Source organism: Pithys albifrons, chromosome 6 (assembly GCF_047495875.1).
Source record: "Pithys albifrons albifrons isolate INPA30051 chromosome 6, PitAlb_v1, whole genome shotgun sequence".
NCBI classification, from domain to species: Eukaryota; Metazoa; Chordata; class Aves; order Passeriformes; family Thamnophilidae; genus Pithys; species Pithys albifrons.
The window spans coordinates 35635949-35660060 of record NC_092463.1 but is presented as its reverse complement, the minus strand read 5'-3'; the positions used below and the strand labels follow the sequence as shown (position 1 = coordinate 35660060).

Genomic DNA, 24112 nt, shown 5'->3' with positions numbered 1-24112 from the left:
CCCTCATCCATCCAGCCTGTTGTCCAACCATAGAAGGCAATCTGGCTGGTTAAGCATAACTTCCCCATCCCTGTTGATGACTCCTGATCATCATCTTGTCTACCTTTCATGCTGATGCACTTTGTTCCTTCTTTGACAACCACATAGGATTTCTACTCTAGAGTTCCCTAATTTATTCAGAGCATGCATAAAAACATTCCTAAATTTGTCAAGTGATTGAAAGTGACATTTTAGAATTTACTGACTAACTGCCAAGGAGGGACACTCTTATTCATAGTCAAGGGAGAATAAAGTAAATTCAAAGACAAAACAGATCTAGCAAGCAAACTAGAAGTGATTTCAAAGTATCATCTCCTGTCCAATGAAAACAGTAGGTAGAGCAGAAAGATTGTCTTTAAATAATCCATCAGTCAGGAGGAGACCTGCCCGTCCAGCACATTAGCCCAAAGTTGTACTCACCTCCTGTATCCCAGGAGAAAGGCTGAAGACCCCTGTTACAATTTCCACCAGTGACTTACACATAGGTTCACTCTGCACAGTGACTTGTGATCTAAGAACAAGCTCTGTACCAGCAGACTTTCCAAATGAACCATTATAAATCTGTAGGGAAGTTGGTTTTTTTATAATTATCTAAGTCAAACAAGTTCCTAGAAACCAAGCAATTAATACAGAACTTGAATGTGTTCTAAGACATAGATATCCAATACATGAATATAACAATCACTGCATAAATGAGTCTTGGCAAGCTGTCAAAATTAGCAAGTATTCACCTTCGATCCCTGCACAGTTTTGAGGTATTAACTCTTATTTAACACCAGATTTTATGATGCCTCCTGACAAAAGATCCAAGTAGGATTGCTTGGTTGTGTATTTTATGCACAGCTACACCATCTGGAATATTCTCTACAATCTTATCAACGAGGGTACATTTGTCATGGATGCCAGAGTTTGATCATTTTAAGCTAGTCCTGACTTTTAACCCTTTGTGATGTGTGAGTGAGGGTTTGGAGGGAGTTCAGATAATCTAGCACTGAAGGAATTTCATTAAAAAGCACTTGAGGAAGCTAGCAAGGAATGAGGGCTGAATAAGAGTTATAGTCACCAAAGGTCTGGCAAAATTTCATCTTTAAAGGTCTTTAGTTTTTTCAGAGAGCAGAGTGTTAAATTGAATCAAAAAGGTTCTGTTCTCACTATGGAAATCATTCTGTTTTCCTTGGCATAAGCACAGTTCAAGTCATTGGTATATGACACTGGAAGCCTATGACAATCTGCAGTGCAGAACTATGCCTTGCTATTCACAATAGACTTTTCCTTTGTTTCCCTCCTCTTAGAGAGAGGGTAGCACAAGTTATAATTGCTCATTTCATAAGGATAAGTTCTTGGGTACAGTATCTATCACATTGTATGTGACTGAGCTTGATGGCTCATGGGATCCCTTACAATTTTGTGGGAGTTCTCCTGTAGAGCATCTCTGTCATGCAGGAGGAATAAAGGCTGTTGAGGGTAAATCTGCTGCTCTATTACAGTAGAAGGTGCTTGAACTCTGTTGGTGATACCTTCCTTTAGCATATGGATGTACCACATTTCAGATCTTATGTTTTAAGTAACTGAACAGTACCAGTTTATATACAAGTATCAGCCGTGGAGTTGCTTATCTAAACCACTCTGCTTAAGGGATGACAGCAAAACCAGGATTCCCATCAAACAGCTTCTTACTGTGATACTCAAAAAGGCATCGCTTGCAGGAACAGTCCATCTGCTTCTTTTGCCTTGGGAAGAAAGCTTCGGGTTTCCAGTACTCAGAAAGCAGCCTTATTCAAAGGCTTTTATCTATGCTATGTGAGAAGTTGCCATAAACCAATCCAGCAGTGGTGACAAAAAAAAAATAAAAAGAATCATACAAGCAAGCTTTATTCCAATAAGAAACTGTTTAAAAGAGAGCAATATTTGAGGTCATGCTCATAACTCACCTAAACTATAGTCTATCAGTACATTGCAGAGGGATTTCCATTTTGGATCAAGTAATTCTGACAAAGATACATTTCTGTAACAGTATAAAAGGCTTCATAAACAAAATCCAGGCTTAAATGTATGCCTATTAATCCTTTCACATGGATTTTAATGAGTTTCTCCTGTCACTTTAACCAATTGCTTAAAATAACTGTGCCATTTCCTCTCTGAGTCAATTGTGCTCTCAGAAAACGAACTCTACTTGATTTTTCACTTCACTGTAGAAGCAAACCATTTGTGTGACAAGACATCAGTATTCCTTTAAAAATCGTCTACTTCATCTTTAGACTATGCTGAAGGGATTAACTGAAGGATAGTATTCTCACTTCTAAGTAGATGTGTAACAGCAAACAGGTACAAAAAAAGCCATGTAAAGCCTTACATGAACTGTCATCTTAATTAGCTCAGCACAGAGAGGCTGCGTATGTCTGAAAAGGAACTAGACATCTACTGTGCATCACACTTTCTTCCACATTCCTATCAGTCAAAGATATCGTGGTTTCTCATCAGCACAGGTAGCAAGGAAGAAGTCTGCTTTCAGGATTTTATTTTACACTGCCATGCAGGCAGTTGCTTCTGTCTGCAGACACACAGACACATTTCAGCCCTTTTTCAGTGATGTCTGTGGCTCCTTTGCCTTCTCTCACTGATAATTCAGCCAGCCCTTAGTCCACTGCCTAAACTCAGTCTCAGATACCCATGCTCACATGAATGCACAAATCAGATTACTCACAGAGGGTGGTACTAAACAGGAGGGTCTACGAAATCAGTTTTTTTACAAGGTAGGGCTCCCAATCTTCCTCTCAGAGGCATTTGAAATCGACTTACCTTTGCACCGGCCACGATGTGTCACGCTCAGACTTGACTCACGGCATTTGGCTCTCTGGTAGTCGCACATTGACTCATATGTTCTGCCATCAGAAGCACAGAGGGGTTTGGACTGGGACCTGGAGCAATGCAGGTTACACTGAGGGTCTCTGTCACGGTCGCTTATTAAAAACTGAAGGAAGTGAAGAAAGGAGGGAAGAAAAAAAATACTGGTTTTGTTTGGTTTTCCAAAACAATCCTTTTTTTTTAATGACAATAACAACATGGTCTATAATGCATTTTGAGCTGCCTACCAAAGCTGACTTTGCCTGAAGGGAATTTTAAATGAAACACGTACATCTTTTAAAAAAATTAAGGGTCCTTGCCATTCCATTTTCTTTAATAAAACTGAAACATTACTCACTCTGCCTCACCTCTAAAAACATAAGATGTGCAAAGCCAAACATAACCCACAAGAGAAGAGTAATACTGAGTCATAACAGTCCAGCCTGGCCAGTGCCCTGCCACAAACAGTCTCTGGAAACTAGATAATTTTAGTCAGAGACACGAGAAACTTATCACCAAGGACAGAGGAGCCCAAGTAACCTACCAAGATTGGCCTTGGTAGTTGAACCACACATGTGGCCAGCTTTGTATCACCAGTTACCTGTTATATAAAGCATCGCTTATATTATCTGTGGATACCACTTCCAAGAACATACCTGCACACTCCCAAAGCCACTTTTTGATCCTTTCTGATGACATCCAGCACAGATGGACTCCACGCATCTCGCAGTCCAATTGCACACTACATGAAAACCTATGTCCTTGCAGAAGTCTGAATTTGTCATCTTTCTAAATACCTTTTCTTCCTGAGCATTTTATTAGGATGAAAACCATTTTGTATAAACATGGCACTCCTTTGGGTGTCCTAATTTGAACAACCTCAGACTCCCAGTTTCTCACTCAGACCACTTCCTCCATAGCATGATCACTATTGTTTCCCTTCTCTGAAGACAGCTTGGCTTTTGCCTTATTTTTGGTGATGGGAAAACTCACAACACTCATGAATGGGTCCTCACCTTCTGTCTGTTTGTTCCCTGCAAATCCCAACATCTCAACTGCTGTACCCTGAGCTCTACCCTGAGCTGCCCAGAGGGACAACCACATCTCTTTCCCAAATTTTTATTGTGTTCCTGAGGATCTCAACTGACAGGCTTTTTTCCATAAACACCAGCACAAAGTTTGGCAAAATGTGACAGCAGCAGCCTGTCCCAGGTTACACAAAAATTCTGGTATCCACGTATTTCTTTTTTCTCCAAAAATACCCTTTGGGCTTTTTGGTGTTTGGCACCTTCTTGAAAGAGACTGAACTGCTAGTGACCAATGACTCAAACATTTGACCACCTGCAGTGACCCGCCCAGGTGCTGTGAGAGACTGGACTATTGGTGCTGATGGCTCAGTCAGCAGCGTGCTCCGCTGACAGTGTGCCAATGAGACCCAGGCCAGGGGCTGAAGGCATGCACAGCTGACACAGGCTACAAGCTGGGTGCTAAACAGGATAAGGAAAGAGGCAAATCCTGCGAGATGGGGTAGTGTTGGGGTTGTTTTCCTTACACGGATGACTCAGCTGAACATTCACACACAGCCTGAAAATATTCATCTCTTGCTGATGAGCCGCAATGGGCCATAATGGACTCAGCTGCACTGACGCAAGAGACAGATGCAACATCTTAGAAGGTGTCAAAGCCTCCCAAAGTATCCCGTTACTCGTAGTATTCGATCATCCAGTGCAAGACTCCTCATTCCCACATGAACCTGAGGGTATGTAACTGACGTTTCAGGGTTTCCCTCACCCACACCTGGTTTCCACCACCACCACCACCTTGACATATCTGGGCAGCGACCACCACTGTGGCCAATGAACATCAAAATTGCAACAACCAAGTCTTGTCAGTGGATCCAACAGGTGTCCTGTGGGTCCTTCCAGTCACCTGGGGGATCTGCTGGGGGCCCCTGCTCCGACTGCCTTTACCAGCACTGCAGCCTCACTCCAGCCCTACACAAGCACCTGCCAGTGTCAAATTCCAGCTATCCACCATTTCCTGCCAGTGCTGACTCTCCAACCATTCCTGCCAGGTTTTCTGGGCTTGGGGGAGGCAAATCACGTGGAAAGGAGGCCATCCTGTCACTGTCCTGTGGCCACATGTGTTTTTCCCAGATGAGGGAGACTGGCCACCATCTCAATTTGGGCCACTGGGCAGGGATTGGGAAGTTTCTCCTGATCGGTTGGTTTACTCCAGTCTTATCAGTTATTACTAGCATTCCTCTTGGTAAGGAGTTATTTGCTCACTCTCTCAGTGTTGGAAAAACTACAAGTATTGAATTCGAGGGACAAGACTTCTATCAAAGTTATCACCCCTCCAAATTGTCTCAAACTGAGGCAGCCCTTTTCACTTTCCATGCTACCTCGCTTAGTGGTTTAACTATTACCCTAACCCTAACATCTGCTCACAGGAAGATTTTGGGAGACTCTTCAAAGAAGTTCCATGAGGACCAAGCAAACAAAAGGGAAATTAAACCTGCCTTGCACTTCCCCTTCTCTAGCTCCCATTTCTAAAGCCTCTTGCAAGTCTGGATGCACCAGAGCTGTTCTCTAACACACTGATATCCCAGTTTGCTGTCAGAGCACTTAGGAGCTCAGCAGTTCAGAGCTGGCTGGCAAGTGGGCACTGACTGACACCCTGCCTGCATGCACAAAGCCACAGCTCTCCAAGTGTGTTGATAGCTGGATGCCTTACAGGGAAGTGTGAGTCATTGCCATAATCACCTTGGTGTTACAGTTTCCTACAAAGCTGTCTACTCTATGCTTGGAGGTTAAAGCTGTTGAAAAAACATTGCCTAAAGCCTAGTTTGAGTTGGTTTTTAACGACTCCAAGAACACGCATCTCTGAAATGGGATTGCTGGTTTGGTTTTTTTACATTAAAAAAAATTCCTCACCCTCTTCCCCCCCACCCCACCCCCATCCCTCCCGTCTGAATGAAAAACAATTGAGAAGTTTCATACTGCTTAATCTTTTTAAGACTGATGCATTACTAAAACCCTATTTTACTTTCGGTGGGGTAAACATTCTTCAAAATCTGTCAGACTCTCCAAAAAGCATAGTGTTTTTTGGTTGTTTTTTTTCTATAACCTGGCAACACCTGTTCCAAATGGGAAATTGGAAAATTTAAACCTGAAGGCAATTTTATATGGTTTATAGAGACCTGGACTCGACTATAAAAACACTGCAAAGCTGGACCAAGTTTTTTCCTTTTCAGGGGCTGGACTATCAGAGGTTAGCTTGGAATTGCTCTGGCTACAGTAATGTCTTTCTGTGGCCCCCAAAATGCAAAGATCACCAGTGACAGTAAACCTACAGCAAAAAGCCGAAGTTTCTTCCCAGCGTGTGATGTCAGAAACCCTGAAAGACTCAGAAGGCTTTTCATGTGTCTGTATGAATAAGCAAACTTTAAAAGCAGAGTTGACTGATAGGATACTATTGTGCACATGCAGCAATTAAATATTCAATTTGATACAGAAGCCATTCTGTTTAGAAGGAACACACGCATTTCACATTTATCACCACTGAGGAGGGCTTGAGCTACTGGGATGAAACTTTCCACAAATTCCTTGTGTCAGAAGCCAAGTTCCACAGATCTGACTTATCTAGAGGTGCAACAAAAAAGCTAGAACACTGGTTCTCAGCATCAAATCATTTACCAGCTTACTGAGAGTCCTCTTGTATAGTGGGGCCTTGTGCATCAGGAACACCCCTTCTTCCAGAAAGGGCATCTCTGAAGAACAGAGAGTCAACAAACCCTCAGGGTCGACAAACAAGTTAAACCTAAGGCTATGGAAGAGCTTTCCTCAGATGCCTTCTCACAGACAAACAGCTTGACATTTATTAATTATGAGGGCCTGAGGAAACATGCAGAGCACCCCAATGCAGTCTATGAAGTTCTTGCCTGCCCAAATTAAGCCAAGAACCATGTTATTACCAAAAAAAAAAAATTCAAAGCCTTTTTAGCATTTGTAATTTGGATTACTGTAAGGAGCCCACACAGCATGTTAGGTGCTTTCCAGACACTGAAGATGCCATACCTGCCTTGCCAAAAAAGTTTATGGTTTACATAGTTGCACAAGATGGTGCTTGTTTTGTTCAGGTAGATTGTAACTGTGCAGGTCTGCATTAATTTGAAAAAGGATCCAGGATCACACCTGTCTGATCAGGGTTCTTCTCATGCAAGCAAACAACATGGCCAGAAAAGCCAGTAATATCTCCAGGAATCTGAAGGGCTTCAAAACCTCTCCGTTACAGCAGAACACCTGCTCCACTGCAGCTCGCAGCCCATGTCTTTGCTCAACAGCCCTGCCACCTTTTGGATAGTAAAATGGTAGTTCTTTGTCCCATTTCTAGGTGGTAAGCATCAAAGCTACAGAAGTGATGATCAATACAGACCATCCAGAGACATTTAATATACTAGCTGTTTTGGAGAAAAACATTGGATGAATGTCAAAATGTGTCTACCATGGGAATACCACTTGGATCTATAATTTTAACATCTAGGACTACAATTTGTACATTACCTCTTCCCAGTTCTTTATTCCTACTTCAAGCAAGCAGGCACCATTTTCCTACGAGCACAGCCCTGCTGCAGAAAAGCATCTTGATCACTGCAGGAGGTACTGCTGAGCCAGGCTGAGCATTGTGAGCAATACGCACAAGGTGCCCTAACACTTGGCTACCCACCCTCCCCAGGCAGAGCCGAGGCATTAACGTGATTCTCTGGTTCCTTCAGGGGAAGAGTGGCAAGGTACGTATTCTGCCTTTAACACCAAATGTCCTAGGATGACCCCTGAAGTTCAAATCAAAGCTTGATGGATGTCCTAACACATTCAGGATGCACACACAAATGGGCTTTGCAAACAAGAAAATCACCACTCACAGAGCAGTGCTTGGTGCTCTACACACAGACACAGGTGAGCAGACCTGGGACTCGGGGAAAAAAAGTAATCCTGCAAACATGTCCAGCACCAACAGCTTTCCAAGCTTTATCTAGAAAGAAAAAAGCCAAACAAACAACCCACCACATAAAAAAAAACCCTCAACACACAAACACAAAACCCCACAAACTCTAGAAGGAACGATCTGTTTTACAGTAAAAAGTTAAAATTGACCAGCTTGCAAGTGGGGTCCCATCAGTGTAGGCTCAATACTAAAATAAGCATAAGTAACACTGGTACTAAGCAATGGTATGAGTATTTTTGTAGCCTTTGTTTACACTAAGGGAGTCTGCACAACTCCTACACCAGTCAGTTTAAGTCCCTGCCTTAAAGAGCTTCCTCTTCAATGCAGCTCTCAGAGCATCTTTTTAATGTCAAGTGTTCTATCTTTATAAGGACACAAATCTCCTTTAGCAAAAAGATTTACACAGGTGCTTGAAGAAATCACTTTCAAAACTGCTTTCTGCTTCTTCAGACTTGAAAAGAAAATGGAATGATAAGAGGTCAGAATGAAGTTAACTTTGCCAACAAAGCATATCTGTTCTTTTTCTCCACACCTCAACACCACTGCTGACAAACAACAAACACTGATTAAAGGGGTTTTAATGCCTGTGAAGGAAAGCAGGCTCCCTGCAGCTGCACAGCAGCTGGGAACACTTGTGTTATTTAGCAGAGAAAGGTCTGACCCCACAAGTGAAAATGAGCTTGGTGGTCACTCATTCTATTCACCATCTGGGCGCATTATAAGCACAAACAGAACAGCACAGCCCTTTGATGGAGGTAACAAGAAATGGCCAAGGTATTGTAGTACCACAGTAACGTGCTTTAGCAAGGCTTGAGGGAAAAGAGGGAGCAAGGAACACAAATGATGTGAACTTGGGAAAGTAGTGGTCTACTGAGAAACAAATCCAGAAGACAAGAGTTCACTACAGATCAAAATAGAGGTGCCTCTGCTACTTAGCAGCTTTACTTCCAATTAGTACTACAGAGTGCTGCTGCCTAACAAAACCAAGATGGAGCAAACACCACACGCAATACCTTACAGCCCTGCTTTGGCAGATTTCAAGTTTGAAGACCCTTAGAATACATCCTGGGACAGAGTGATTGATCTAGTTGTAATCATACAGCACAGATCACCCACTCATTTGTCTGAGCACTCAGACTGGCATGACTCAAGTACAAATGAGAGTCCTTTCCAGGGAGAAGTCCCCAGGAACACCATACCATTTCATACATTAAAGGGAGACTATAAACTTCTGGCATTTCTGTTGCTGTTGAAAAGAAACATTTCACATTTTTATGCCTCAGTTTCAGCCTCTAAACTGATGCAACCATCCATTCTGGAGGCAGGGCTGGAGCCAAGTCCCAGTTTTAATCATGGCTAGATTCTCAGCCCCATACCAGGTTGCCCACAGGGCACAAGGACTTCAACTAGGACTTCAATTTCAACCATTGGTTTTGGATTTCAACCACGTTTCCTGCCATGGAACCATAAGTCTAGCAGGCCTCACAGGCCTCAAAGATCCTATTCTGAGCCAGAGACCAAAAATGCTTGGCTTCTAGGAATACAAAGAAGAAAACTGGGAAATTCTTAAAAACTGTCGGAGAAAGGACTGTCAGGTCTTGGAGTCTCATTATGTGCAGAAAGATATCAACCAGCCAGAGCCACCACAACTCTCAACATCTCACCAGGCTGTCTGGCCTCTGTCCTGAAAGTGCCCAGACAGCCTCAGAGCCTATCAAGTGAAAAAGGGCTTTTGAAATGAGCTTCCTGAGAAGTCCATCATGTGTTTTGGGGCAGGGGGAGGAAGAGATCAATCTATTTTAATATAGCCTTTTTTGGAAATGCTCACAACTTGTACTTCACTGGCATCCGGCTTACTCTGGTTTAAGCATATGCTTTTATGACAAAGTTTCTCAAAGTCCTGCATTTTAGCAAGTTCCAGTCCTTGTGTGGGTTTTTTTAGCATCCTACAGTTTTATACTGAGGCTTAAGACTTTCCCAACAGATTTTAGACAGGCATAGGACTTTGCCCAGGGAGAAGGTACTTACAACAAGAAAGATATTGTAATATTTTTATTCCTTCATTCATCCCTCCTGCAAAGTGAGGAGTTGAGCCTAAGTTAAAGCACGACTTACGTTTCAACCCAAGGCCCCCAGCTGTGCCAATAAGAATGAGTTTGAAGTACACAGCCTGTGCTTGAGGATGGGTGAAGGCTGGGCAAACATATGAGATCACACTGTAAAGCCAGCAAACTCTAGATTTATTTGCATGAGTTGAATTCAAGACAGTTTTTTGCTCTTTTAGGGTAGAAACGTCATTCTTCTACAGCGATTCTCCCTACCCCCACACTATCCTCCCTCAATCTTTGCTTTGTGCAAGCCTCTCCAATGACAGACAGCACTTAAGTTTTGTACTTCATGTGTTAGCTAAGAAATAATACTTTGGTTTTCTTCACAAGCTGATCCCCAAACATGATGCAGCAGCTGTGCTCTGCTTTTAGAAGATGAGGGACTAGATCTAGACAAGCTGCCTAATTGAGTATTTGAAGTGCCCATCAAGGATTCAGGAGAAACCCTTAGAACTGGACCTCATCCCAGAGCAGCAATCTCAGCTTTTTATTGCTGTGGTTTTGTTTTTCTTTAAAAAAAGAGAAAGGCACTGCAGTCAGGGAGTGAACTTTTAAAATTTTATCTATTTGCTCTTGAGGCGCTTTACTACAGTTGACTTGTGGGGGGAAAAAATGCCAGAGACATCAAGGGCAGGACATTCATTTCAGAGTTTAAAATAATCCCTTCTTCCACACAACTTTTATCCACATGTCTGTATTACCTTTATAAAATGTAACTTCAATTTTGTAAATCTCAAGTTTAAGCAACTCAAATTGTACTGCAGATCAGTACACCAATCATCGAAACAGTGGAGGAAACCAAAACTCAAACACAAACCAGAAATTTTGTCTTAAGCCTCACATTTATAATACATGACTTCTAAATTTTTCTAGTAATGTTGATGTTAATAAGGTAGATAGTGACTTAATTTCTTTGAAATAATTTATTTCAGCTGCTGTTAAAGCTCACTCTCCTACTTGGATTATTCATGCAGCGAAGGTGACATGTAAGCCTAGAACAAATTTGAAATTAAATTTGTCACATTGACAAGAGAAAGCAAGTTTGACTATTTCTTCGCTTTACCTTTGCTACTATACATGTTGAACTAGACAGAAGATCCAAATGTTTGAGCAGTCAGGCAATGAATTGCTTCTCCCCAAGAAAACTTCAATTAGTATAAAAGGTGCAATTTTGTCTTCAGTAACATGTATTGTTTAATAACATGATCTGGTTTAAGGAGTCCTGTGCTTATTCAGCATAACTCAAGAAACAAACTAAAAACATCCCTCTGTATAATTTATGCCAAGATAATCTTTGAGTAACCATAACACCCACTTTAGTTTGTTAAAATAATTGAGGCTGTGGATCTCCCCTGGCAAATGCAGCAGGACTGCAACTTTATGCTGTCACTAGGTGAGAACTCAACTATTCCATTTTAATGGGGCACGTTTTTCTCAAAAGAAGCTCTCAGAAAAGCAGAAGCGTTGAAGTAATACCAGCTGTATACCCACAAAGGACAGTATCTCAAGCAAGATCTCCAGAAATAGTGATCCCTAGGCTTAAACAAATGTTAGCAGACTAAATGGTTTAAGCCATTGCACAAACTCTTCTCTCTTGAGAAGAGAGAAGTTCTCTTGAATCATGGAGGAGACTGAAGTACATACTTTCTTACCCTCCACTGTATAAATCACAGAACTTGTAGAGTTCTGTGCACTGACATGAGAAGTCTAATCACTTACAAAAAGTGGCTATGAAATAACACTTTCTTGACCCTATTTTCCCCCTTGTACTACTTTTAGTAGAACTGGCATGCAGTCAGCCTAGGAAGCCTTGTCCATTTACAAGATCTTGGAGTATTGCAGACAGAATGGGCAAGCTGTGGGGCCACCAATACTGAGCTCTTGAAGTGTTGGAAGTTTATCTAATTAGATCTGGCTGTGTAATTCACAGTAATCATAGAATGGCTTTAGTTGAAAGGGACCATAATGATCCTCTAGTTCTCACCCTTTGCCACAGGCAGGGACACCTTTGGTTAGATCGAGTTCCTTCAGGACCCATTCAACTTGCTCTTAAACACTTCCACAATGGGACATCCACACTCTGGGCAACCTGTTCCAGTGCTTTGCCACTCTCACAGTAAAGAATTTCTTCCTAATACCTAATCTAAACCTACTCTCAGTTTGGATCCATTCGCCCTTGTTCTGTTGCTACACGCTCTTGTAAATAGTCTCTCTCCATCTTTCTTGTAGTCTCCCTTCCACCTATATTGAGTTTCCCCTCCACCTATATTTTGTTTTTCCCTAATAATTCCACTAGAACCTTTCTGCAGCCTGTCTTGAATTTGTCTCAAAATTTCCACTAGTGCAAGTTTGTCAACGTTACAGTAATACTGTTCACTATGCTGTAATGAACAGCTTAACACTCCCTTGTTCCAAAGGGCAAAAGAGTCTTGATCCAAGCTTTTCACATGTACTGTGGGGATACACAAACTGCAAGCATGTCTGATGACACCAAAGTTTTGCTGAAGCATTCTTAAATGAATAATCTCTTTGATGAAGTAAAAATTCTGTTGATTTTCCATCAATAGCCTGATACGGATAAAGGGCTACCTTTTAAATCCAATCCCCCTAAAATTTGTCATCATCATCTGACATCTCAATTCATTCAGACCCCCTTCTCTTAGGCACCTTCTCAAGCTGTCTTTCTCTCAAGAACTCAGAGTACTTCACCATTAACTTCCACAGCATTATTGCTGAAGAGCTGGGTACCTACTTAAAGTGGACTCTCCAAGTCAGTTGATAAACTTCCTAAACATCCCAAATGGGCAAGATAAAAACCAACATCTTCTCCCCATCACCCATTATTCCCAATAAGACAAAACTTCCCATACATGCCAGAGACTGCCCGCTGCAAAAAGTGGATATCAAGTCTTACTAAAGACAGTTTTGTAACCTGAACACTGTCTCCTAGGTAAGTACCATTCCCTTCAGCATGCACACAAGGCACATTATGTAAGCACACACAGCAAGTCAGATACAACTGAGCTTACCTCAAGCCAGATAATCCTTTCCCCACTTTCAAGTCTACACCACCACCAGTGCCTCCCGTCAGTCACAGCCATATATATTAGACATTATTACTGTAAGCACAGCAGGTGTATGAAGAGGACTACCATCTCTAGAACTGCTCTATTCTGCTAGGAGAGAATGTCATAAGGAGACATGATGATTGAACATAGTTTACAAGCACAGTTTGGCAACCACATCTTCAGAGTTGGGCTCCAATGTAAATAAAACTGTGCAAAGTCACTTCTTACATCACAAATGTTTTCTCCTTATAGATCTTTCAGGATGGAGAATACCACCCATTATAACTCCACAGCTCTGCAAGTTTCAGTCCTTAAATCAATTCCTCTAAAATGTTGAAAGCGGCATTGAAATTGAAGCTGATATCCAGTCTTCATCATAGTTGGTGTTTCTGCTGCCAACAGTAGAACCAAGAAGTAAATTCAGAACGAAATAACCCAGTTCTGCCAACCAAGAAAAAATGTGCCAGCCAGGAATTTACATCAAGAAGGAAACAACCAGGAAAGGATGTACAAAACAAAGTGAAAACTCCAATCAAAAGTCAGAAAAAAAACCCACAACTTTTCATATCAACTCCCTAAGGGAAAGATTCGCTGTTTCATTATTTCATTCTATAGTTCTGTTTGCATTATATTTTACAGCATTTATCAATAATTGTCATCTTTCCAATTACCTTTCAACCAAATGCTTTCCTCAGTTTTGTAGGGGTAACCATCCAGAGTTTAGCCCTCTTTACCAAGTAAGTGGTAGATAGTGCTTTCTTAGGCTGTCAGGCAGTTTTGGCCTTTGGAGACAGTACAGGCAGTAGCAGAGAAGCTTTCCTCATTATCGGACTCTTTATGCTTCACAAATTGAAGAAGCTGCTGCGCACAGAAGGCTCAGGATAGAAACTTCAGTTCTGCTGGTACAAAACTCTTTGCTTCCTGCTCCCACCTCAAAAAAATAGTCACTTAATATGACTATCTAAATATGATGAAAACCTTTCCATAACAGACAAGATGCATGCATTGGTTACTTCATGAGATGGAAGAGATACAGAGATAGTTCTAAAATAAAATGTTCATGTGAGCAAGAACGATGGATCCTTGTAAGCGGCACCATGGTTAGCTCTAATGCCATCATCTGTTGTCAGTGACAGACAACATTCAGAAGAGTAAACATACTTTCCAATTTCTGCAGACAGGATTTGTTTACAGTAGTTACTTGTGTCTTTCTTCAAAATTGTATAGCAGTAACTTAGCTGCTGATTGCTGAACTTGAAGGAAAGAAATACCAGGTCAAGCATCTCTACAGCACTGAGGAGTGAAACTAGGCAACACCACTTCAAACCAGCAAGTCCTTAGTGTGCAAGGTTTTCTAGCCTATCAAGTACAGTTCACATGACTTCCAGTATCTGGGGAGTAAGATGTTGCATTTATCACCACTGCTGAACTACCAAGCAATATTATTATACACTACAACAAACATCTGTTTTGGCATGAAAATCTGTTTACACAGGTAAGACATATTTTCCATACTGAAGTGACAGATGTGGTTTGTATGATGGTCCCAGCAAAACCTCTCCTGCTGAGATCTACAGGGAAACATAGAACAGAATCATTTAGTTTGGAAAAGACCTCTAAGATCGAGTGCAACCACTAGCCCAGCACTGCCAAGTCTGCCCCTAAGCCATGGCCCCAGGTGCTACATCTATACATCTTTTAAATGCCTCCAGGGATGGTGACTCGACCACTTTTCTGGGCAGCCTGTTCGAATACTTGACAACCCTTTCAGTGAAGAAATTTTTCCCAATATCTAATCTAAACCTCCCCTGGTGTAACTTGAGGTCATTTCCTTTTGTCCTGTCACTTGTTACCTGGGAGAAGAGGCTGATCCTGACCTCACTATACGCTCCTTTCAGGTAGTTGTAGAGAGCTATAAGGTCTCACCTGAGCCCCCTTTTCTTCCGGTTAAACAACCCCAACTCCCTCAGCTGCTCCTCCTCAGACTTGTGGTCTACACCCCTCCCCAGCTTTGCTGCCCTTCTCTGGACGCACTTCAGCCCTTCAATGTCTTTCTTGTAGCATGGGGAAACATCTCTCAGCTGTCAAGTTGCTGCTATGAAGTCTGTATATTTTATTATGTAGAATAGGAAGCAAGAACAGGGATGTCTTTAAAAGACAAAACATTTACAGGTATATCTTGATGCTACCCCGGATTAAAGGTATTTTCCCAAAAAGGATACAAAATCCCTTTCTCATTAAAGCACTTCCCTTTCTCCCCACAATGTTATACATATATTTAACCCCGACATCCAAGCAGAAAGGTGTTAGTGACTGATCTTCACACAAAGTGTTCACTCTCTCACGTTGACAGCTTTTGCACAACATTGTGTACTATAGAACTGTTTATTTTAGTGTGTTTATTTTCAACTTGCAGAAAGGCCAATTCTAGCTACACTGAACTATTTTTCACACTTTTGGTGAGAAGCTGCAGAATACTCACACTGCTTCCTTGTTGCTAGAAGCAGACATGCTTTCCTTATTTTCCAAGGAAATAAGCTTTAGAGCATTCCCAGTTCTATGGTATTTCACCTTAAACACGGGTAATATTAACTTTCATTGTCACAAAGACCCTTGCAGTTAAAAGCTATGATATCTTTGGTTATCTTGGGTATCTTTTTGTATCTTCTACATGATCTGCTGTCTAGGACTGATAGCTTTCCATACAAGAAGCCATCTCTAGTCTAAATTCACACAGCACTTGCCAAGTTAGCTTTCCTCCAGTCACACTCACTGGGGCTCTGGAAGTCCTCAGCCAACTTTGTGCTGCAATTTCTGTGTGTGTCTCTAGTAGAACTTGAAAACTTTAATATGCATATCAGACTCTTGTTGCTGTCTGCCTCCCTGAAGGGAGCAGGGTATCAGTCTTAATATAAGCAAATACAAGAACTTTGCACAATAAATCTTTGACAATGATAACTGGCAAGGCCATTGCAGTCTCTCATCTTCCTTTTCAGGGCATGTTATTGAGACAGCTATGGCAAAACATCTGTGGCTTTATCTGGATTCCTCAGATTTTCTGGATCTTTTTCCATTTGGTCTAAGACCTGGCCTCAGTACAAACACATACTCAGGCTGACTGGTCAGACTTCTTACAGTGGACAAAGACTAAACTAACATTTTTGACAGAAAGCAGGCTGTGATGACACCTTTCACATACAGCTTTGTGACTGATTTAGGCTATGAGAAGTAAGTGCTACTTACACCATCACCACATCTAGAAGTAAGCTTCTGCACAGGGTTAAGCAGTTTACTTTCCTCATGCCTTCTCTAACTTAAGAGCCACTGGGCTGGATCTCATCTGAAGGAATTTGCTTTTCAGACCCAAATAATTGAGGTTCCTCTTCTCATTGGAGGATATTGCCCACCTTAAAGCAGCCTGGACTACAGCCAGTAAGAAAATGTTCCCAGAAAGTGACACCAGTAGAAAGGACCAGAAGAAGCAGGACTTCCTTTATCACTTACTGCTCACATGATACTACTATACTGCTTGAGGGGACAAGCAGGCAAGCTGATGCATTGGCAGGGAACAAGGGAGATGGAGTATGTGCAATCACTTCTCCCCATCCAACTGTGCCACCCATTCAAGAATTACAGAATGCATTTTTCCTCATCCAAACAAGACAAAACCAGCAAATTTTACTCTCTCACCCTGCTCAAATGCAAGCCTAAGTAGAGCTCTAGTTACTATAAAGTGCTGCAGGCCTCAGTTGAGGTTTGTTTAAAAACAGGTAGATAGATAACAAAATATGAAGGCCTCAACTGTGGTGGTTGGCATGCACACCCAAAAAAGTAGCTCAGTGCTATATCAATATTAGCAAGACCATTGACAGCAGCATCCAGGGCAATCAGTTCTCAGTAGGCTTCAGGCTGAAGAGGAGCCCATTCTGCTTCAAAAGGCCCTCTTCTTCTTACCTCCCCTGAGTTTAGCAACCCCTTCTAACTTAAGAGTTATCCCAGGCACGAGCTATCTTAGCAGATATTGCTAAATCCTAGTTTCACCTGAAAAAAAATCTTGACATGCTGAATTCATTTCACGTCTTACTAGCTCTTTGGCCTATACCAGGAGGCAAGAGATAATTGGAGGGGTAATCAAGTTTAAGAAATCTAAGGAAAGTCAGTCCTACAAACAGGGAGGGAAGAGTTAGGAAACAATGATTTTATGTTGTCTGATAGGACTCCAGGCAGATACTAAGTCAGCCTAGGTCAACTGCGACCCAAGAGAAAATACCTGTTTTTAAGAAATTGGTGTGACAGTTTCATTGAAATTGGTTTAGTAAGTGCATGAGAAATGGCTGGCTGGTCTAGCTGTAAGGTTTCGTGGACCTTATAGCCACCAGTGGCCACCAGTAAAGATTGCAGCCTAATTCTCTTTGAATCAGGTTGCTTATCCTTGTCAATTCTGATTTTGCCATGACTATTTGCCCCACACATTTCTCCAGTCAAGTCTCATTTTAAGAAGACCTTCCCAGTTTTATCACTCTTGCCTGCTCACTCTGTCTCTGCTCCTTTTTAATTCCAGTCCTCTTAAGATTCAGGCAGATCCCACACATTTAATCTGCTCTCTTTCCATGCCTAAACAGAAAACACTGAAACCTTTGAAAAAACTATTGAAGTCAAGACGAGTCATCTCTCTTCCTCCCAGCTGAAGTTTGCCAGCTCTTGCACATAGAAGGATGACTAACTGACTCTGAAAGAATTTTTTCCCCTAGTAATTACATTAACATCTTACATATACAAATATTGTGACCAGTTTCTGCACTAAGCATCTCATATGCCAGGCTACTAGTTCATTTCTATCCTTCATCCCTGTTCCAGCTCCTCCCCATCCATTCTGAATTTGTCTAGCTTCCTAGGCCTTTCCCTCTTCCCAGTTAGTTACAATCCCAAACAATTTCACTAGCCAGCTTCTCATCTAGAACTCAAGTAAAAGGAGGAAGTTGTTAACCAGACTCTCAAACCCCCTAATTATACTCAGTCATTCACCTCTATCACTGGATACTATTTCAATCCCCAATCCTCTCTTACTGGTTACAGCTCAAGTACCAGCATATTCCTTTGTTTTCACGGGACTTCTGACTCCAGGCTACAGAGAAATAAGTCAGTTCAATGTTGCTCTGGTTTTGATCAAGCCAGATTACAAATTTTATATCTTGAAATTTGATGTTTTATTCCTATCAGCTTTCAGTGACAGATCAAGATCAGTGTAGCTTAGTATCCTATTACTAACAGGGCCCTGGATAACATATAGTTGTTGGCCACAGGATAGTGAATCAGTAGCTTAGTTTCTTGCAAATACTTTTTAGAAGCACCACACTACAGTTACACCTGGATATCAAGACAGCACCAAGAAAGCATTAGCGTTACCTGAAATAAAAGCAGAATGGAGAAGAGCATGAAAAAAACACAAGTTAGCCCTAAGAAAACACAAACCATTTGAAAACAATATTAAGTTATCCTGCAAAGAGTCCACTCTCTGGATTCAGCTACCTTCACAATGGGTCACCAGAGCCTCCTAAGGCTGCCAGTATGTTAAGGCTTGTACAGGACTAGGACTCATTGCAATTCCCAAATCTGACTGTGAAGTCTCTGCCAAGGAGCTTCCTCCTTCCCTCTCTTTCCCCTCACTGGAATTTCCTCATTAGCAAGCAGAGCCCAACACAAACTTCTTAAAAAAAAGTTTACAAAGAAATTTAGTCATCATTAACCCCTAGGTAAAAAGGAGGGAACACTTCCGTAGGTAAAACCAGAGCCAGATTTTGAACACCTGTGAGTAAAGTCTAGGGGAGGAAAGTCTGAAGTTTGCATGCAAGGAGGTTGACAGCAGCATTTGGCTCCAACAGATTTATAGCCCTTGCTTATTTCACCTTTCTCCACACTCAAACCCAGCAATATTCTGCTACAGTGTAAGGACTGCACCAGCAAGGGATTTTCATCTGAGCACTGTTCTTAAAATGGAATCACTTAAAATCCTCTAAATAAGATGAACCCCGTGTTTGCAATCAACAAATGGACTACTTTTACATGAGAAAGCCTTGAAGTGGGACCTGCATATATTCCTGAGAATGGAAAGAAGGAAGGATCCTTCAAAACCTGTTACTGAATGAATTCCTAAGGGCAGAGAACAAAACTGGAGTGCCTGGTCTCCCCAAATCACAGGTTGTCTTGTGTTAGTAATACTTGCCCCAGACATTTTTCGTCAAGTTAGTTCTCTGACCTAGCATGCTCTAAATGTGTGTAATGCTTTAGGTGACTAAGTATTCATAAAAAGAAGCTTAGCTTGAACCGGGAGGAGATCAAACCAAGGAATGAAAACAGCATCCTCACAGAATCTCAGTATAACATGAATGTAGATATGAGATTTTTGTTAAAGATGATTACTGTTGCTTTCCCAGAAAAGTTCAAGGACCTAAAGATTCTTTGAAATGACAGTTTCCCTAACTGGAATACAAGCAAACTGTCCCACACAAGATCTGTTCTGAGACACATATTTAGTAAGTAGTTAAGCTCCTACAATAACTTTCTTCATAGATGTTCTGACTATTGAGTTATGTATTTGTATTACCCTTATGCCATGTCCATGTATGCAAAGAATATTTACCCAAATACAGAAGTTACTTCCATTTTTGTAGTCATAAAATAAAGAATTAAATCAGTAGTCAGGAGACAGGCAGTTGCATGGGATGCAGTTCCCATAAGTTTGTTGTTGCTGTATGCCTTCTTAACAAGGGAATCAACTAAGTTTTTTCAACTGCTTGCTTGTGAGAGGACTTAACTCTTATGGTCATCATTAGCAGAACTGTTCACTGACCCATACAATTCCTCCCCCATGCTAAACTGTCTGCACTGATTTCAAGTGCTGGAAGATTATCTGTGTCCTAACCACAGGGAACTGGGATTTTCAAATCCACTGACGACTTCAGCTTGCTAAGCTTAAATTCTCCTTAAGATCTCAAGAAGAGTGGAGAAGTTTGGCCTGAGAAAGGCAAGTTATTTAGTCATAATGTAATTAGACCCTTAATAAATCAGAAAAACCAGAAAAATCCTGTAACTTTTTACTGTCCTGAGAACTGTTTTACATGATGATAATACATGGCACCAGCTTGGTATGCAGGTCTACATCAGGAAGGAGCTTCAACTGCATTTTAAGGAAAGAGTATGATACCAGCAAAAAAAACCTGCAGCAAAACCAAACCGAACATCTAGAAAGATACTGATAGAACTTTAAAGGAAAGCAGGCAGAATGGCAAAGGAAAGGGTCAAACAAAAGTCACAGAATTGAACTGTCAAGATCTTTTCAGAGACTGTATGTGGTTTTTCAAACAATGTTTGCCACAAAGGTTGTTTTAACAACTCCTCTGTAGCCAAACCAAATATGGCTTATCAGGAGTGATCTCTATCTTCTTGAGCCGTTCAGTCCAAGGCTCTTCTCCACAATGAAAGATTTAGCTCCTTACACTTTACAATAAAGAGGAAACAATGCCAAAAATAAGCATTTTTCCTTCTGAGATGTTTCAGAACCATTGAAGATAGGACATCTAGTGCCAAGGCAGCTCACGGACAGTATCACTCTACCAGCTCTTACCTCCTTCCCCTCCCTAAGAATTCTTACAAAACAAGCATGTCCTCCTGCAGCAAATCAATACAGCAATTAGCATGAATTCTGTTTCAGACATTTAACATCTATTAATATATAGCCCAAAATAGCTGAGGATTACAGAAAACCATGATAAACTACTGTCACCTCAGACACTCTTAGATAACTTCAGCTAGCAGCCTACAAGTTGTACCCAATCCTCAAGACAGCCATGCAATCTCTTGCCATCCAGCAAACCCACTCCTTGCACTGGGGCTCTGGGGTGCAGAAGCAAAGTCTTGAGAGGAAGGGCAAGTTCTACAATATTAACCTATCCCTTGAGTCATCAGCACCTCTGAGTGACTGAGCACTGCAATAGAAATAGTGTTCCCAGTAACAGCCTCCAGAAGAAAAGGGGAGGGGACACATCTACCTTTCCATCCCACGGCATTGTTATTTCAGAGGCTGCAAACCAGCCTCAAGGCACCACGGTGGGACTGCCTGTAGGCAGGCAATGCCTTATGCACTAGACATGCTGCTTTCCTCATTCTTCTCGCCCTCAAGTCAAGTCTGTCTGCATTTCCTAATGGCCAGTGGCTTTACTATATACTAATCCCCCAGGTCTCTCACAGACACTGGCCTTCACTTGTTTCCAGACTGTCCAGGCCAAAATCTTTCTTTTTCTCTCTGAATTACAAAGAACCATGTTTACTTACATCAGCAACTTTATCAAGTTCAGATTTATTAGAAAGCACAAGATGCTTCTGTGGTTCTGTGGAGGAGCAGCTTTTGCTTATTGAGGACATTCCTGCTCCTAAATTTGAAGTGAGGACACACAAATCTAGTGTATCTAATTCCAAATTTTACCAGACTGCAGGAATGAGATTGGAAGAGTTTCTTCTCTGCAGTTTCCAAACCAACACAGACACAAAAACATCCCAGACATTCTTTGCTCTTGTTTAAGTTTCCATGCAGGAATGCTCTCAGGTGCTGTGCAACACATGAACAAGAATAATTTGGGGTCTTGTTTAAGAACAGGAATAACCAGGATACCATCAAATGCAACAGGTTGCATACTTGGTTGCCTCATATGAAATAAAGAAGACTTATTAAAAAAATCATTTTAAAACATCCCTCATTAACTGGAAATTGCATTAGACATTGCCAAACAGCTGTTTAATGGGGATATATTATAAGCATGCTGTGCATCTTCAGAGGTTCTGGACTTCTAAGACTTCTTTTATCTGTGGACTACAGCATATTTACTAGGAAAAAGGCTCTGGCACATACCTGTAAGGCAGGCATTATTCTACTCCAGGTGAAAACTTACAGAAATGGTAACTTACTCAAATTCACAAAACAAGCCAGTAGAAAAGATAAAAGGGAGCACAAGTAACCACCATTCTTCAGGCATTTAATGCCTGGAAAGCTATTCTCTCCCAGCCTCTGGTCATGTTCATAGATACTCAGCAAAAGCTCATCCAAAAAAAGAATACAGTAATGCATCACTGCAGTCAGACGTTGTATGCAGTTAACTCCTTACACCACAGAGCTCTTTCCTCTCATCTCTGAGAACTTACAGCTGGGGATTCACTTACATGAGGTGTTTGAACTATAGGGAGGCACTTGCTGATGCAGCCTGAATATCTAACACAGGAAATGGATAAATAACATTGGACAGCAAAGAACAAAGCAGTGCTACAGCTTTAACCTAAACAGTACCGCAAACACCCTTCAATAGAGAAGGGTTAAGCAAGAACCTGTCACTGGTTTTCTTACACTCTTGCATTAGTATTGCACCAAGGGACAAGACAGATTACCACTATGTACTGTCCTAGATTTTTCATCTGTTAAGGAAAGGTTAGGTAGAAATATGCAAAAGTTGGTACCAAACCTAGAGTCAGTCCAGTTGAATGGCTACGTGGCAGGCTTGTTGTGGAGTTCCTTGACCTGTTTGAGCTTTTAAAAGTTTATATATATAATAAACTAAGTCCAAGAGTTAAATGGAATTTGAGACTTGGATACATGCAGTTTAAGAATAACATGCCAGTTTGACTTATAAAACAAAGTTATGACTTCATTAGTAGCTTACCCAAACCCGTAAGATTCTAACCCTCAGTAACAAAGGGGCAAGTTATTCCTTTATCAGGCTACAAAAGCCTGCTGCCCTCTCAAACACTAGTTGGAACCTTCCCTATCAAAGGAGACTGGTCAAAACAGTAGAAATTCAACACCATCCTGATGCTCCAAGTCGGACAAAGAGACTTAGAGCATCCATGTAAGACTCTGGAGCTTTCCACCACATTTGACATGTTTACTCATTGTTTGAAAAACTTGAAAATCCTCTTAAGTTACCTAATCACATCCTGTAGCAAGCTGAAGACACTTGACATTCCTCCTTCCCCCACCTTTGGGGCCAACTAAGTGTAAACATGGCACCAACCCAACTACAGCAGATCCAAGTACCATTTAGGATCTCGAAGGAGTACCCTTTAGGGTTAGCACAACACAGAAGGTTCAGGCACTGCCCCTTCCCATCACCTAACCAGCCTGTGGGATAGAAAGCATTGGGAGAAGCAGTGAAGGATGAGTTTGTTTCCTAGTGCAGTGATGGCACTTCCTCTCAGCTCTAAGGCTAGAAACACATAGCAGTTCTTCTGTAAAAGAAAAAATAAACCCTCATCCACCTAATAAGGAACAGAAATAGGGTAAGGAATCCCAAAACAAGCAATGGAGAATCACATGCAAAAAGGAAGATACGTCTTTAAAAATTCTGTTTAAAAGGGGTAGACAAGAAGAGACAGAAAAAGTACCCAGTCTGATGTGGCATTTCATTCTCTAGCTGGCTCACAGCTTGCATAGATTCTTCCTGAAAATTTCCCAGGCAATTCCTTTGCACTGTTCCCACTCTGAAAATTTGTGGCAGCATATATATGCTACTGACAATCCAGCTCAGTAGATTTCTGAAAGTAGAAGATCAAGTAGGACTACACTGTTAACATCATTCCCTTTCACAGAAAAACCAACTCACCTGCTGACAAGCCCAGAATTAAAAATATCACATCTCAGGCATATACCTTTGTGGAAGACCAATAAATGCTTTGGCAGATGCACCCAAGCCAACTGCTCAAAGAGCTACAGGAGTTGCATGCATGTTTTAAGAGCTGTTTTCTCAGTATTGCTCTCCCAGTCCATCATAAGAACATCCACCAGGTTCGGTATCAAACAGGACTGAGTGGATAAATGGAGCAACACAAATGTAATCAAGTGTAGTATCCATGATAAAATCAGAAACTGAAGAGTCCAATTCAACACTTAATTATTGGAGCAACAATCGGCTGAAAGAATGGTTAAGAGTCTTAAAGGGTTTTCTTACCTGCTACATAATGGTTCAGTTTCTAAACTTAAGCAGAAGCCTGACTAGTTTCTAT

The 24112-nt window shown here is 41.4% G+C and overlaps 1 protein-coding gene across 2 annotated transcripts in view; it reads right to left on the bottom strand.

Annotated features, from left to right (window-relative positions):
- SMOC1 (SPARC related modular calcium binding 1) overlaps positions 1-24112 on the bottom strand; it is a 130483-nt gene that overhangs the window by 86576 nt on the left and 19795 nt on the right. For both annotated transcript variants that reach the window (XM_071558196.1, XM_071558197.1), the window contains exon 2: positions 2839-3010. In XM_071558196.1, the coding sequence (XP_071414297.1) occupies positions 2839-3010 (172 nt within the window). The remainder of the gene's footprint in view (positions 1-2838; positions 3011-24112) is intronic.